Source organism: Lycorma delicatula, chromosome 3, assembly GCF_047948215.1.
Source record: "Lycorma delicatula isolate Av1 chromosome 3, ASM4794821v1, whole genome shotgun sequence".
NCBI lineage: Eukaryota > Metazoa > Arthropoda > Insecta > Hemiptera > Fulgoridae > Lycorma > Lycorma delicatula.
Window position 1 is genome coordinate 87,994,474 of NC_134457.1, and position 17,457 is coordinate 88,011,930.

The following is a 17,457-nucleotide window of genomic DNA, read 5'->3' on the forward strand; positions in this document are numbered from 1 at the left end:
TTTGTTACATTTTGTTATGAGTGAATATAAAACAGCTTTATATTAATAATTCTTTAACCATTATTATTTCCATCTAAAATTCTTAATTGCTCTTAGCTTGCCATTACATAAATGTAAATTTTACATAGCATTAAATCTGTAAAATAGTGAGTAGAGTAGTACTGTGCAGTGAGTTGAAAGCATCCATCCTTGGAGGTCCTTATACTGAGAATATATTTCATCCTTAGTGATAAAATCCTACTACAATGTATGCGAGAAGGTTTGCATAAAGGGTTCATCTGATCGGAAAAAACTTGCTGTTCTCCATGTTATCCAGTTCATTTCTTTAAGTGAGCAGATAAGTTCTTTCTTTGGTTCTGGGAAAGAGTTCTGAAAATACTTCTGAATTTCAGATTTATATTGTAATCTTTGAACCCTAACAGTTATGTAATTATGCCAATCACTCAACCAAAATTATTTCTATAAGCACTAGAGAAAAAAGTATGTTGTTTTGTGAACAAGCCTGATAAGTAGTGTAGTGGGTTAGGTTACCTTGTCTCATTTCTTTCTGTACTGCAGATTATCTTTCCTTAATTCTTTTATTACAAGAAACTTTTTCAGTATTTTTGTTCCATATATCCTTATCAATTCTGTGTTTTTATTTTCTTTCTTTTGTCCATGTTTACTTCTTCCATTGTTTTTGTGGAAGTCTGTGATCTTTTGCAATTTCTTTCTTGGTGTGAACTTTCTTTGATTTCTTCTTGTATTATTTTCATGTCTCTTTCAGTTTCTCTAATCCAGTTGTTATTGGATTTTATATTCTAAAAGTATGTAAATATTCTGTTACAGTTTATTCTCTGTAGGTGACCACAGAAGGCAATTCTTTTTCTGATTCAGTTATTTTTTTCTATGTACATTAGTGTATTTTGTTTGTTATTATAGTATTTCTTTTCTTTTCTCTATTTTAGATTGTTTGCTGAAATATTTATTATTTTGTTCTTTTTTAGGTGAAGCTGTTAGAGAATTTGATGAAGAAGATACAGGGGTTGTTCGTGTTGGCAAGAAGTATGAAGATAAGATTAGTAAGATTCTGAAATTTAAAAGGCAACAAAAGGATAGTGATGATTGTAATGATAATAAAAAAGGTAATGGGAAAAAGAAATGCAATAAAAATAACACACTTGGAAAAAAACCCAGGAAACGTAAAAGACTTGAAGCGGAAGATGAAGAAGAAGCAGAAACAACTGGTGAAGACAAAAGAAGAGAAAGAAAAGAAATTGAGAATGAATCAAGAAGGTTACCTTATAATCTGTTTGATTTCCGGTTGAATGTTAGTTCTGATGATGGAATTGTATCAGATTATAATGATGAGGATAATCAGGTTGTAAGTAATTGTGACGAATATGATGATGATAATGATCTCGATTCTGAAATTGTTGCTCTCAATTTACAAATGTTTACTAAAACACGTTCTGGTCGTCAACCGAAGTCAAAACTAATCAAACAAGATTCAGTAACTGACAATTATCAAAAAATTAAAAAGTTTAAGAGAATTAATCATGACAAGGATGAGATTGATGAAAATATAAATACATCTGATATGTTAAGCAGTGCCTCCAATAATGGTAATTTAAGTATTGACAAAACTAATTCAATGACAGAGGAAGAAATTCAACAAATTTATCAGAAAAAATTTGAACGATGCTATAGGTTATTTGAGGAACCTTTAGATTTATCTTGTCCGAATCTGAGAGATGATATCGAAGATGATTTGAATGAAAGTAGTGGTTTATTTGTAAAAGAAGTCGAAAAAAGTGTTAGTCTGCCGATCATCGCTGATGATTTGACAAAAGAAATAATTACTTCAGTGTTTTCTTCAGAGTCCAATTTGAATGATTCTAGAGAACAGGTAAGAGGTATTTCTGAAAATTTACAAATAATGGAAGAATTAACATTTTCAGAAAGTGATCATATTAACAACATTTCAAATTCAAGTGATAATAGTAACCTGGTTGATTGTGGTGTTTATATAGTACCAGACAATAGCAGTCAGTATGTCTCAAGAGCTCAGTTTTCTGATGAAAGTAATGATGAACATTTTCAAACTGAGGTGACATCTTCCAGAATTTCTGAACATCAGTTGTATTGTTCTAATTATGATGAAGTCATTAAAGATCAGGAAAACATACATCAGTATCCTCATTTTATCATGAATGGTGTACCAGCAGCAACTTCAAGTTCATCAGCACTTCTAGGTTTAACACAACCACAGATTCAAGTAATTTCTAATGAACATTTAAGTTATATTGTTCGTCAAAGTGGCAATGTAATATTACAAAACATCGAAGAAAATTCTGATATCTTTGTTACGAATGACTGTAAAGAAAATGCCACAACTGAAACTAATGAAGAAGCTGAAGATGATAATAATGAATCGATTACACATTCCAAGATTCATTGTTATCCTTCGTCAGATCACACGTATACATCATTAACACCTAAACCTGTTGAACAGAAAAATACATATCTTATTTTGACGCCAATAAATTCATTAGTAACTACTGAACAACCTCAGTCCACCATACTTGTATATCCTAAGTGTCATGAAAATGTAGCGACATCATAACAAATAATTAAAAAATCTTTTATAATGTAATGATAAAGTAATTAATCTAATCTAGTCAGCTTCCCTAAATTTGAAATTTTGAAGTTTTATTTATTGAACTGATCAGCTTTTAGTTTTATAAGTAAAGAAAATGATTTGGAAAAATTTAGTAATGGTAGCTTTTTTTATTTATGAATGTTATGTGTTTTAATTTCCAGCATAGTTTGTGTGTGCATGTATGTTTAAACATGTTTGGAAGAAGATTAAAACATTTTTAATCTATTATTTTAAGATTTAAATTTTAATTAGACGTTGCAGTTTTTAACTTACTGACGTATTAATGATTGGATTACAAGCCTTTTTCTGATTAAAATAAGAGTGATATTTTTAAGTTTTGATATGTAATTCTTTTTTTATTTGGTCAGATTTGATTCTGAAGAAATTTTTGGTTATTCATGTCTACATTTTGAACAATAGACTGAAGAAGAAAGGTTGTATTGTGAGTTTGTGTGCATTTTTTATTTATTTATTGTCTTTAAACTTTACTGTTGTCTTCACTTGGAGTATTCTTGGAAGTAGTTGCTTGTATTTAACATTTATTTTTGACTTCACTTATGATTTATATCTTTTTTAAATACTTTATTGTAATTTATATTAAGCAATAATTTATTTCATTCAACCAATACGAAAAAATGTAGATAATATTATAGTTAATAATTCAATGAAGTAGTGAATGCAATTCAATTCCTGTAAATAACTGATTCATATAAATTTCTTTTAAATGGTATCAGTCTTACTGCTCCATTACTTCTTAATTTTCTATTAACATCATAAGTAGCTCTTCATATTCTGCCCTATCATGCCATAGAAATTTTAATTTATTTATAAATTTGTAAGTATCAAAGTGGTAAAATTTAAATAGCAATCAAATTCATTGATTCTTTTTCTTTTTATAAAAAATCAATTGACATGTATGTTTTATCTAGTATTTAGATATTCCTTAAAAGAAATAATTTAAGTTTGAAATTTTTATCAGATTAAAATAAAAGCATATTGTGCAAACTAAAAAGTAATATTTTAATATATTCTGAAAAAAAAATGAGTAGAAATTAACATTTTAATTTTATATTGAGTCATTTTAAAGAAACTGAAAATTTTAAATTATTTATTCATAAGTGATACTGTACTTAGTTTTTGTCTAATTTATATTATTGAGCTCCTTTTATGTATATATTTTTTCTATTGTCGATTTTTGTTTACCTCGTAATCATTATATGAAATCTAAAAATAATTTCAGTATTAGATTAAAATTTCTTGGTTTATACTTTATTTATTCTTTTATTTAATAAATTTTTTTTGTTTATATTTTTTTATTTATTCTTTTATTTAATAAAATTGGTTTATATTTTTATTTAAAAAATATGATGTCTGAAAAATAAAATAAATAAGAGTGTTTCAATATAACTCTGGTTATATACAATTTATTTTCACTTTCATGTTAACACAGGACAAAACTGTTAATTATGATTTCTTGTCAGCAAAGACCATACTTTGTCATAAATTTAACTTTTCAGTTAATATCATATTAACACTGATAAGTTAAATTTATATGTATACATTTGCACGTATATACACATATATACATACAAGAGCGTTGAATATGATTTTTATAGTTTTATAGATTTTTTTTTTGTCTCTTTCAGAAAGAGTATATGAGTAAATGAAATCAATTTTTTTAGGTGAAACGGAAAATTGTTGATCTGTATTTTAACAATATCTAAAGTTATGAAAAAAAATATATGCAGAATCTGTACATCTACAAAATGTTCTAGGATTTGAGACTATAAAAACATCTGAAAAAAATTATCTTCCTTCAGCCTGATACAATGTTTAAATCTGTGTTATAAAGATCATCAAAGCCCTAAAGAGGTCTTCTTTTGGATGCTTTAACTATTTCTTCTATGACATCTATTGATTTTTACTGCTCTCCCTTCATACACATCTTGTCTTTAGGAAATAACCTGTAGGGGATACTTATGTGGTGTGTGTGGAGGGTGGTCCAGCTCTGCCACCTGTTGTTTGGCCAAATATTGCTGTACAGTAACTCCTGTGTGAACTGGTGCCTTATGGTCATGCAAACAATATGATTAAATAAATATTTCAGGCCCTCTTGGTAGATCACAGCAGTCAGTAGTCGTCCCAAGTCAAAAAACTCGTTGAGGATAATGCTTTCACTATAAAAAAGGGTATCAAGATGGTCTTCATTTTTGAGTAGCTCAGATAAATTTTTGGGGCTAGTCCTTCCAGGATTGGACCAATCCTGGAAGAGGACCTAAGAGGACCTCTTAGCATTTTTATGTTATGTCTCTAGATCACACACTAAAACTCATCTCCAGTTTTTTTTTATTTATCAGAATGAAAACTAAACATAAGTAAGATTCTAGAGCAAGGAGAGTAGATTCACCACGATCAAAAGACCCCAGGTTTCTCACAAAGCAAAAGGGAACTGGAAAGGTAACAGAAGTAGAAGATGAAGTAGAGATGAAACATAAAAAGAAGATGAAGAAAACAAATGAAAGGCGCACAGAAGACAATGTGTAAGTCCCAAAAAGAGAACATCCCAGTCATACACCCTAGCAAATTCCTGCCCAAGGATATTGGCAGGAATTGGTCAAACATTCATTTCTTTTGAACATTTTCATTCTGTCAGACATCTGCCATTTCTTCTTCTGCATCATATTCTGCCAGTGGTGACAGTTAGTTGAGGAGTCGTGTAGTATTCTTGTAGTAACTCCAGAGAGAACTGTTTTACTGATTCCAGTCAAATTGAAATCAATGGTAGATGCCAAGTTCCAAACCTCCCTCTAGGTAATTGTTGCTGCTGTTACTATAATGAAAGTCACTATGCACAATGTCTTAATGTTTCTAATCAAGGAAGCGTTGTTTGAAAAATAACTCTTCTTATCTTGGTGGTGGCTTCTTTTGGTTGGTCTGGAACTTGGCACTATTTGGATATCAATTACAGTTACTGATCCATCTGTGACAGCTACAATATGTGGCTTTCTTACCCCCTCATTAATGTTGAAATGGTGTTCATGACAGACCTCGAAGTTTAGCTTCGGTAGAGCTGCCAGTAAAGTTTTAGTGGCAGCATCATGCAGAGAATTCACCTGCCGTGAGTCCTGTAGCAGTTGTGAATGATATGGGCAGTGGTCTCATCCACACTACAGCCTCCTCTGTACCTGATATTTTGCTGTTGCCTGTGGTCTCTACATGTTCTGGCCATGGATAGAATACAGTTTATGCTAAGGATCTTGAGGCAATCCAGAGGTCGACGACACTTTTCTAACTTACCACAGTTTGTACCCACTTATCTATCGTTTTACTCAACAACTTACACTAGTACACCGCATATCTATCCAAAGAAAGAAGGAAGGTGTTTCCTTGATTAATGACATACTGGAAAAAGGAAATCAAATTCTACCTTGTACCCATGATGATAAAAATACTGCTTTAGCAACAGGAAATGCTGAACTCTCTAAAGCAGACGGTTGAGAATAAAGCAGCACCAGGACGACAAGCCCAAGACACAGAATCCCAAGCCTATCATCCGGGATGCTAGCTCTTTTAAAAGAAAGGGACAGGGACATCTTATGGTAGCTTCAACCACCTCTTTATGAAAGAATTAACCATCTTATTGAGCTCATTAAGAATGACTGCATTGCACTTCCCTAACTGATACATGCGTGGAAGTAAAAACGACCACACTGCCATCTCTTTCTGCTGCAGCTTCAGTGGAGCGCAGATGAATTGCTGTAGAGACTCATCAAGACTCTTCTGAGAGAACTGGTTGGCCCAACTAAGTTGAACTCCACACCAAGATACCTCCATTTCTGGACAGCATCAAGCTGTGGTATGGCACCCGAGGATAAATGAAATTGCCTCTCAACCAAAATTGAAGGTCTTGTGTTTACTATGAGGAATGATGGAAAATGCAGAACACTTCCTAACATTAAATATGAGACCAAAACATACAGCAGCATGCTCAAACGCATCAAGGGAGGATTGCAAGCCCCAGACTCTGGAACCTAGCAGCAGCACATCGTCTGCATACACTATAGTTGACAACCGACTGCCCAGAAACTCAACAAAAAACCTCCCTCCATAAATTTCTAAGGATCAAGTCAATAACATAGAAAATTAGAAGTGCCGACAAAGGATCACCTTGCTGGACAGCCTGCAAAACATGGACAACAGGGAAAGATTTACCTTGAAACATAAAGGTTATAGAAGATGGACATATAAGGAGTTGATATAGTCAACCAAAGAGGAAGGAAAAGGAAGGCCTAAAGACTTTAAAGTGATACTGATCATTTCTTGGGAGACTGAATCAAAAGCCTTTGCAACATCAAGTGAAGTGATGTGCAAAGGTGAGAGAGATGAGAGTGAGATCGAGATCATGGTGTATAACTACAGAAAGAATAGAAGTGTTCTTTACACAGTCGATATCAAAACAATGCTGCCATGGTTGACCCAAACAGGAAGTATAGAGGCTACTGGCAAGGATCTTGTGAAGGTGCTGGACTACCACAGAAGAAACAGAGATCGAATGAAAGTCGGATGGCCAATCAATGCCCTCTTTCTTGGGAATAAAAACAGTTCAACCAACCAGCATAGATACTGGAAAAGGATAATATTGAAGAAAAGGGAGACAGACTGCTTGCCAAAGGCGTGGAGTCACATCATCATCAGGGCCAGGAGCCAAGCTAAGCAGGACACACTCAATCACAACTTCTTCACACATAATGGTGCTCCACACAGACTTTAAGGGCACCGGGAAACAGCACTTCATCCGTATGGGCTTTGAAGGTGTAGTGACCAGATCAGTCTAGAACCCAAACATCTCATCAATGGCTGGAACTGAAACATCAGCTAAAGGGGAAATCCTGTCAATAATACCCTGGACACAGCTTGACATTTCAAGCAGAACATTCATTGTGTGGTGGCATACTCCCAACCCTCCTAACCTGCTGTCAAGTTGGGTTAAGTGGAGGCCTTCGCCTGGCAGGACGAACAGAAGACAAAGGGACAGGAAAACAAAGGAAAACCACTGCAATAGACTGCAGAACCTAGTGGGCCAGAGCAGAGTGAGTTATGGCAACCAATTCGTGAGACTGCCACTCACGAATATTAGAAACAATGAAAGAGAGGGATCAAATGGAAGTCAGAATAGAATCATAAAGTGACTGCCACTCAGAAGAAGAAAGAGAAGAGGGGCCAATTTTGAAGACATGTGTAGGATTGGCTGTCAAGGCTGCAGGCACAGAAGCAGGTATCACCAATGTTACTTCAGCAGTTCAGGATGAAGATGGATTGGTTATGAAGGTTGAAAGGCTCAGAGGTGTTGTGAAGCACCGGTACTCATCAGACAGAACAGGAGGAGTCTATGATGATATGGAACAGGCAACGCTGCTAGGCGAAGCAGTTAGGTATGCAATTGTAGCCTGCACAAATTGACAATAATTTGCTCTTCTGTGTGTGTATGTCCTCCGTGATGGACTTGATATTCCCAGACACAAGCTCTACCAGATACCAGTTCATGATTTCATATTGTATCTTGTGGCCAAAGCTTCCTGTCTGGCTATTAGCACCAATTCTTTCAATGATCCTTTAAAAGACATAATCTCAATAGCAGCCTCAAGCTGTGCAAGATGCATTTATTGTTAATACACCAGGCCAGTTGCTGAAGAAAATGATCGCTGATAGAATTGACAGAGATATGGAGCAGAAGATGCAGGATTCAGATGTTGACTGGGAGAAGTTGGTTGGCCAGTTCTTCTCAACCAACCAGGTATATCCAAGGCTTTCTTTGCAGCATTGAAACCAACTTAAAATACAGGGGCTGGTAACCCCAGTAAGAGGTTGAGAGCCCAAAGGCCCCAAAGAAGTGTTCCAGTCTGATTCCTCAATCCCAAAAGCATCACACAAAGGGCACCTGATGGGGCTAGGTACTCACAGTACCACCATGGTAAGGCACCTGATTCGTGCATGTAATGGTCCCAGAGCATATGAGGCCTCACTCACTTCCCTTGAAGGGTACAGAGATGTTGGCTCTGTGATGGCCACCATTTACATCAGGATTGGTCCACTTGGTACTTTGATGATGCAGGATCATCTGCTTTATTGTCAATGAATATGGCACAATGCTTCTTTTTTTAACACATCTTGATTAATTGTATATACTAAGCATTACTAATGTTCAGTCATTCTACTACAAAAACAGTTATTAAACAGCAGTCCCCACTCAATAATATATTCATGTTTCAAGATTTTCTTCACTTCAACTGGTAACCAGTCTCTCCCCTCTCTGATCTTCTAATGACATCTGAGCATTACAGAAACTACTCAAACACACAAGAATGGAACAAAGAAAGGTGGAATTTTATATTCATATACTGTTACATTTTTTAAAAATCCAATAATTGACACAAAAATATCTTCACAGACCAGACATAGAACACAAAGTAATAGTTGCTAACCCAAAATAAGTGAGCTTTGGTTATGTTCATAAGGCTTCTCTTTTTAAGTTACAACCTCACCCGTGAGACTGCACCATTTTTATAATCGTAGTCCGGAAACATTTTGTTCAGACAGTGTATATAAAATAAAAAAATTTAATTTAGGAAAAATTTCTTAATGAGTACAATATCTCCTGAATTTTAGATGTTAGTGACAATAATTCATTGATATAGAATGGTTAAAATAAAAATCATAAAAGAGAAAATTGAACTGTGTTAAAAAAATTAAACATCATTATATTAATTTTGTCTTCTGCAGATTTTTTCTCTGAATTTTAGATTTTTAATGATGATAATAATAATCATAGATATAAAATGCGCAAAAGATGTATGATATGAATTAAAAAAATAATTGCTCAATTCAATCGTTTTTAAGACATAATAGGAATTTTACTGAGTTATGTCATACCAGGGACTGACATGGCTAGTTCAAAAGGGTGAAATGTATGCTCATTTGAATAGTTATCTATGAATTTCAATGCCTTTAACAACCAAAATATATGTCAGAAAAGCAGAACGTAAAAGAATTTGGTTGAAAGTTGACCTTTTGGTTGTACAGAATACTTCTATTTAAACACTTCTTTTTATTTGAAAGGCAGGTTGGATTTAATTATTTTGATCATCAATCTTTGAAATTCGAAGTTGCACTTCTATATCTTTAATGATAAATCTTTTTTTACTTTAACTTTACATATCAATATGAACATTTCTTCTGGTATGAATGTTTAAGAATTTCTTCAGCTTACTGAAATCATGGAAACATGGAAATTCTTACACAGTCTTCAGTTATAAACTAATAAAGGCTTTATTCACCATTATTACTCATATTAATATAAGTAAAATTACAACCTTGCCTTTGGAATTTCCTTAAGATAGATTACTATTATATAAGTCAATACAGTTACAAATGTAGAATAAAACAGTAAAATGTCAATTACAGATGTAAAAGTAAATAAAGTAAAAATTTTAATAACCTCTCCATTTTTGTATTATATTTTAATAATTTATTATACTGCTTTTTGCACTGACATACCTACAAGATGAAACAAGATTATCTTTAATACATACTACTACTACCACCTTTGACTTTTGTTTTTCTGTTAGTGTTTTTTTTTTATCATGGAACTGCTAATTTTTAGTCTTACATTCAATGTTCATTGTCAAAAGTTCTTCATTGTTTGTTCATTAAATTAATTGGCAGAGTAGAAATTAATAAAACAGATTGATATAAAATATTTTTATGTTTTGGAAATAAAATTCAAGATAAAATGATAATGATTAAAAATTTTAATCGGATGTAGAGGCTTGTATATTCTTTCATATACTGTACTGATTTAAAAATTATAGAATTTTTCTTATTATTGTCAATTTGATATTTTTATTGTATTTTATACGTAGTAGAATTACAAAAACATTAATTATTTGAGACTGTTTTGTTTTTAACTTAAAAATTACATCAAGTTGTATATTTTAAAAAGATAATTTTTAGTTGTTTTAATTTATTAAATTGTACATTTTTTAAATTTAAGTTTTGGTTTACTGTATTTGTTAAGAGGCGATATTTATTTTGTATCAATTGTTTACTTTGAAATAAAATAAAAGTACGTAATTGTATAACTATTTAAAAGATTTTAAAGGACTGGTAATGGTTTTTGATCGATATGATATTGGTATTTAAAAATCCATTTAGAAGCTACTTAATTTTTCAACCACCAGTTGGCATAATTACTAGTAGTAATAATATTTGTATAACATTGCATAATATAAACAACAGAAATTGTATTTATATGCATTATATAAGGCAGTGTGGTCTCCAAGATTTAGAACTGAATTTCTTCAGGTTAATATTAGCATTCTCCTACTAAGTAACAGCATTGTATCTGCAGAGAGTATAAAACAGAAAAAAATTTAATCAAAATTGCATCAAGAGTGCCATTTTTGTGACAAGTAGTGCCATATTAGGTTCAGACACAGCTATCTTACTACTTATATTTTTTATGAAATAATCATAAATGGCATATCTATACTAAAATATAAATTAATGAATTAAGAAAGGTGAATAAGTTAATGAAATATATATATATATATATATATACATATGCTTTTAATAATTTAAATAATTAAAATAAATGTAGTATACAATTTATATAAATAAAAAATAAAATAAATATATACAATGAAAATAGAAAATGAAAGTACTTGTACAAATAAATAATAAAGAAATGTATACATTTTCAAAAAACGACAATTTAACCTCCAAACACAGATATTTACCTTATGTAGTAATTATAAATAATATAAATGTAAATGAAAAAAAAATTGAAAATTAAATAACTTACCCTAAAAACAAAAAAAGTTGTTAAATATCTGATATTTCATCATAATTTAAAGTTTAATTTTTTTAACAGTTTTAAAGTTCCTGACTGGAAATGAAAAATCATGACTTTTTTCCAGTTTTTTAGAATCAAAACTTTCAGAAGCATTAAAACTCTCAAAAGATTGGAAGATTGTTTTCTTTTTATTAGTGGAAAACCTACTGAGATTTAGGAATAGCATATCATTCTTTTTATCCTGTTCTTTTTTTAAAAAGTACAATGATTTAAATGAATCATCCTTGAATTTAGTGATAAAAAAATTTATACCAACTGTTCATTATAAAAAAGTTTAAACTTTTCCAAATTGCTTTCAAACAACATAATTTACTATAACACATCACAAAAACTCAAAACATGAGTTTTTTGTTCGTTCTTTACTTAGCAACAGGGCAGTACTTATATCTCTTTTTTCACCGTTTTTACCCTGTCCTGACAAATTCTTTATCCTGTAAATTACAAATCATCTGTTTACTGTTATAATTGTTGCTTAGTAAACTAATATGAGATTTTTTCATTAGTAAAAAGAGTTGTCATTTTTCAGCTAGTTCTTTATCAAATTGTGGTTCTGTTCAGTGATCTTTTCAATACCATACTAGTAATCAGTTAGTTGCCTATATAATATTTGGATGATTCATTACTTTTGTTTGGTCAAAAATTAAATTGCATTATTACTTGTTTTTTGTGTACTTTTATGCCGGGTGCGGCAAAATTGATTAGACAATTTTAAATTGTAAATTAAGTAATTTACTGTTAGATTTAGATAATAATATTGCATAATTAGAAAGTCCATAGAAAAGCATTTTAAGCCTTACATTTAAAAAATAACATGACTAAGATGGGCGCAATTATTTTGCAAACAAGTCTTTGCATGCCACTTGAGAGATTCATTGTTTTTCTCAGCATTTCTAATGGAATCTGTTGAATTCCAGTCATGATTGATTCTTTTAAATCGTCTATGCTAGACTATTCATAATAATTGTCTATTCATAGACTTTATGTTTTAAATACCCCCATAAGAAGTAGTCGCATGCTGATAAATCAGGGGATCATGAAGGGTAAGTTACGTCCCCATTATGAGAAATGACTTTCCTTGGAAGAAATCATTGAACATCCCAACCCCTGAAGGGGAAGACGCCCACCTTGTGATGGTTCCAGTCGCCGCCACCCCCGTTCCTAGTCCTGATGGGCTTTAACGGAGGTCGTCTTTTTCACCTTCTAACTGATTGCACCTCACAGTCATCAGTCAGGCCTAAGTTGGGATGCCACCGATGTAAAAACCTTGGTAGATATTACATCAGTGAATTTTTTTACTCAGCCTTTGCCTTTGCTGTAGGCTTCTTTCAGACATCTTCTCTCTTCTGTTCACATCATTGCCTTCTGAACTGGCTAACCAAGTTTGCAAAAGTACTTATAGTCCATAGTTATCTGACTATAAGTGACTGTAAATATCTCATACTTAAGAATTAAATGAGTACTAAAACATACCACAGCATGTGTTGATCGCAACAACAATAATTTGAACCTAGTTCCCTTAGTTGATTACAACTGATCAAGTCTGAAACTCATAAATTTATTTCAACTACGACAGACTCTGGTCTGGTCCATCAGGGAGTCAAGGGCAGACTTCCTTCCCCCACTTGGTTCCATCACAGGGTACTGCATGAAATTTACTTTATCACATTCAGAGACTGCTCTCAGCAAGACAGTACTACACCTCAAGGCTACATAGACTACCATGCCCTCGGCAGTACAGTCACCCCCTCGCCAACAAGAGCTCTGCTGCTTGACTTTAACAATTTATCTTTAAATTACAATCTTCAAAAGTTTATATTGAGATATGTGCCGGGTGAGATGTCGCACCATCTTGTTGAAACCATAACAAGAAAATCAGCATTGTGTTGCCTTAGCATTGGTAAGAGAAAGTCGTACAGCATGGTCACATAATACTCAGATGTTACCGTTAATGTTGCTCCTTTGTTGTCTTGAAAAATGTGTGGTTCAAAATCCCAAATAAACTCACTCCACACCAAACTTTCACCTTCTTGCTTTGCAAAGGAGATTGATGCAGTTAACATGGGTTTTCCTGTGCCCAAATCTGAAATTTTGCTTATTGATGTATCCATTAAGATGGAAATGAGCCTCATCTGACATAATTCAATTGGATAAAAACTATGACTGTGCTTCAGTCATTTCTAAGAGCCGTTGCAAAATTCCATTCACTGATTTAAATCTCGAGGTTGTAATTCTTGAACCACTTGCATTTTAAATGGATAAAAATACAAATCTATGTGTAAAATCCATCTAAAACAAAAAAAAAAAAACACTCAACAATGAATGCACGATGCTCACTACACTAATACTCCATGGCGACACAAGGCTTTGGATTGCTGTACAAGCCAAACCATTCAAACACTGCACTATTCACAGGCATATGTTTATGGCAATAATTTGAAATCGTCTAATCGATTTTTTCCGCACCTGTATGTATATAACCTATTTTGTAACTGTAAGTGTGTTGTTATAATAGCCTTTTAAAATACTCATTTTAATCTGAATAATTTAATGTAAAACTTTTATGAATTTTGTTATAATAATTTCTTTTATGTTACAAGTGCTAATACTACCCACAAATAATACTTTGATCAACATAAATCTCAAATGTATCTGTGTATCTAAAAAAAAAAACAGCTGTATCTCAGTCAGTAAAATATGATTTAACTTGTTTGTTTTTATATTGTCACCAGTGAAACTAATAGCTATTTTCCAAGTTTGACTATTGATTATCCTTTTCATATCCATAATTAGCAAGCTTTTGCTTGCTAATTTATTTCAAGCGTGTGATGGAGTTTTAAAACTTATTTTTCTTTTATTAGATTTTTCAAATGGTGGTGATATAATTTTTCAAGATATGTAAATAAAACTTTTTATTAAAGGTTTACAGACATTGTTGTTCCTCATCACAATGTTATGTGAAACTTTATCAATAAGTTCTGAGAAACTGGATCTATCAAAGATGCACCAGAACTCAAAAAGCTGGATATTTCTGATTGCATAGATCAAAAACTAAAAAAATCTATCAGAAAATTGCTACAAGCATAAATTTTGAGTAGTAGTAGTATGCAGGAAGCTCTGACTAAATATTTAAAACTAAACCTGTACAAAATGGCTGGAGTCACATAATACTAATTTTCCTAAATGTTTTCAAAGGTAGTTTTTTAATGAAAAAGAAGATGTTTTAGATTTAACATGTTTTTCTGCTGAAATATTTAATTTATCGGGCCAGAAACACCCAAAAAAGTCAGGTGTGACCTGTGAATTAGCCTCATGAAATCTTGGAACGATTATTACATGACAAAAAAACTGAAATTTGGTGTGTTATATCATGTAAACACATAATCATTCAGTTTCTATAGAACAGTTAAATTTAAAACATTATTGCCATGAAATCGATTATATTTCCATTGGCTGACTAAATATAGAAAAAATTGCTGCTGAACCGTACTCCAGAAAATGGAGGAATGGCACACACCATCAGTAGTGCTTTGCTGAATTTGCTGCATGATGTTTTCCAGTGCATATGGCCATTAAGATTTTCAGTTCTTATAGTTAGATATTTTTATTTATGGGGAGCAATGAAAGGATCTGTTTACAAGAACAATATTCATGCCCTGGATGAACTGAAAAATAACATGTATTTGGAAATGCAGTTATTCTGTTGATGATTCAACTTTCAATTTTTAAATATATATTCACGTGCATATGTTCAGGCATGCCTAGAGACAAATGGTAGACATATCGAGCATCTCCTGCAAGTAAAGATTCATTGTAAGTATTATTTCTGTTTCAGTCAGTATTATTTGAAAATAATATGTGGGGCACAGTTTCATTTGGATTCTCATTATTTAGTTATTTATTTTAAAAAATTATCTTTAATGATAATAGGTTGATTTTGTGAAAAATGAATTATGTATTTTCATAATATTATTGTATGCATTACCAAAAAAAAATGGCAGCTCAGGTTTTATATATTTTTCATATACCTGCATTCTAAGAAGATAAAAAAATATTCATTTAAGCAATATACAAAATAAAATGTAGTAGCTTTATCTAATCAATAGATTTCTCAAATACTTTATTATTTTATGTTGTATTTACAGTTGTAAATACAATGTTGTTACTTTTCGAAACAAAATTAACATATATTTACTCTAGTCATTTATCAAATAGATTATAATATTTAAGCCGGGATTTGAAACGAAATTATGGACTATGAAATGCATCCAAGACCAAATATTGATAATGAATTCATAATACATTATAATATACTTGTAATTGTAGTGAAATGTAAGTTGAAGAAAGAAAAATTTGATATACAATGCTTTTTAAGACATACATTACTATCTACGTTTTATTTTTTTTGTATGGTTTACTTATAGGTCACACTATGCACAAGCTACCAAATTTTAATTCATTTTTCTTCGAGGAAATATTTAGTTTTAATAAATAAGTGTGTGTGTTGCTGTAAGCTATCACCTATGCTTCAACAGGAATTAAAAATATCAAGTGATATCAAGTTTTTTTAAATATTTATTTATTGAATTTTTAAATTTATTTATTTATTATTTTAAAATATGTTGCTTTAAATTGCTTTATTTTTAATTTGTATATTTACAAATACGTTATATTGAATTAATTTTTTTTATACTTGTACATTATATGAATGTTAGTTTCTTATAGTTATTAGCTAATTAATGTAAATATTATTATTAAAAACTAATATGGGTTATTTACAACATGCAAAGACTGATAAGGGAACAGCACTGGTTTGTTTTGTTCTGCTATAGATTGTCATGACTGTAAAATTGTACGATTTATTATGCAATTAATTTACATTTTAATCATTATTGTATACCAAAAACTTAATATATAAAATAAAGAGTTTATTGATAACAGAATATTAATTTCTTATTGTTAAAATTAAAATTGATGTAGTGTTGAATGTTTAATAAAGTAGAAAGTAAAAACTTATGAAAAAATGTAGATGTTACACCATTTGAGTAATAACTATTTTTAAAAAATTGTCAGTTTTTTAATGTAAAATTTTTGCTTAATTGAACTTTTTAGTATGTGTTAGTAGTACATATAATAGTAAAAGAACATATCTTTGATAAACAAATAAATACTAACTTTTTAATAAAAACGTTTTTGTCTTATGCCAGCTGCAATGTAGATTACACTGGTCAAGAGTTTTGTTACAGAAATAATTTTGGTTTAGTCATAAGTAAGTATTTTTTGACATTAAATCCAAATATGACCTCAAAATTTGTCCAAGGAGTTCATTTATTTTGTAATTGTTATTAAAACTTGTAAATAATTGTCACGAGTCATTGTTTATATTAATAATGAAATATAAATGTCTGGAAATATTTAAAAATTAACCATATTTAAAATAGCTCAGAGTGTTATAATTTGGGTGGGTGACCAGTGTAGCAGCTAATATGTTAGTACATTTTTTCACAATATTATATTTCTGCTAGGATTATCATAATTGATTTGAATGTTGTTTTTTGCCCTTCGGAAGCACTATCACTCTTAACATTTATAGTTGTTGTGTTTTATAGTACCTCCATTTTTAAAACTAAAAGTAGGGAGGTGAAATGCTAAAAGTAGTTTTGAGACTGAAGGTACTCCAAAACACGTCAACTACAAATGTTAACAGCAAAAGTCCTAGGAAAGGCAGATAATAACACTCAAATCAATTATGACAGTACATAGAATGGCATTGATATATTTTACTATCACTGATTCCTTCTAAGAAAATTAATTTGAGTAATATCATTTAATTAATAGCCTTTATTAATGAAACCATAATTGATATAGACATTTGGTACTGAAATTGGTAAGTGAAACAACTATTTGG

General features: G+C 31.2%; 1 protein-coding gene across 1 annotated transcript in view; it reads left to right on the forward strand.

Annotated features, from left to right (window-relative positions):
• Positions 1 to 3,949, forward strand: part of Bdp1 (transcription factor TFIIIB component B'' homolog Bdp1) — a 36,088-nt gene extending 32,139 nt beyond the window's left edge. The window contains exon 9 of the mRNA XM_075360155.1: positions 987 to 3,949. Coding sequence (XP_075216270.1) covers positions 987 to 2,605 — 1,619 coding nt within the window. The 3' untranslated portion in view covers positions 2,606 to 3,949. The remainder of the gene's footprint in view (positions 1 to 986) is intronic.
• Positions 3,950 to 17,457: the final 13,508 nt, after the last annotated feature.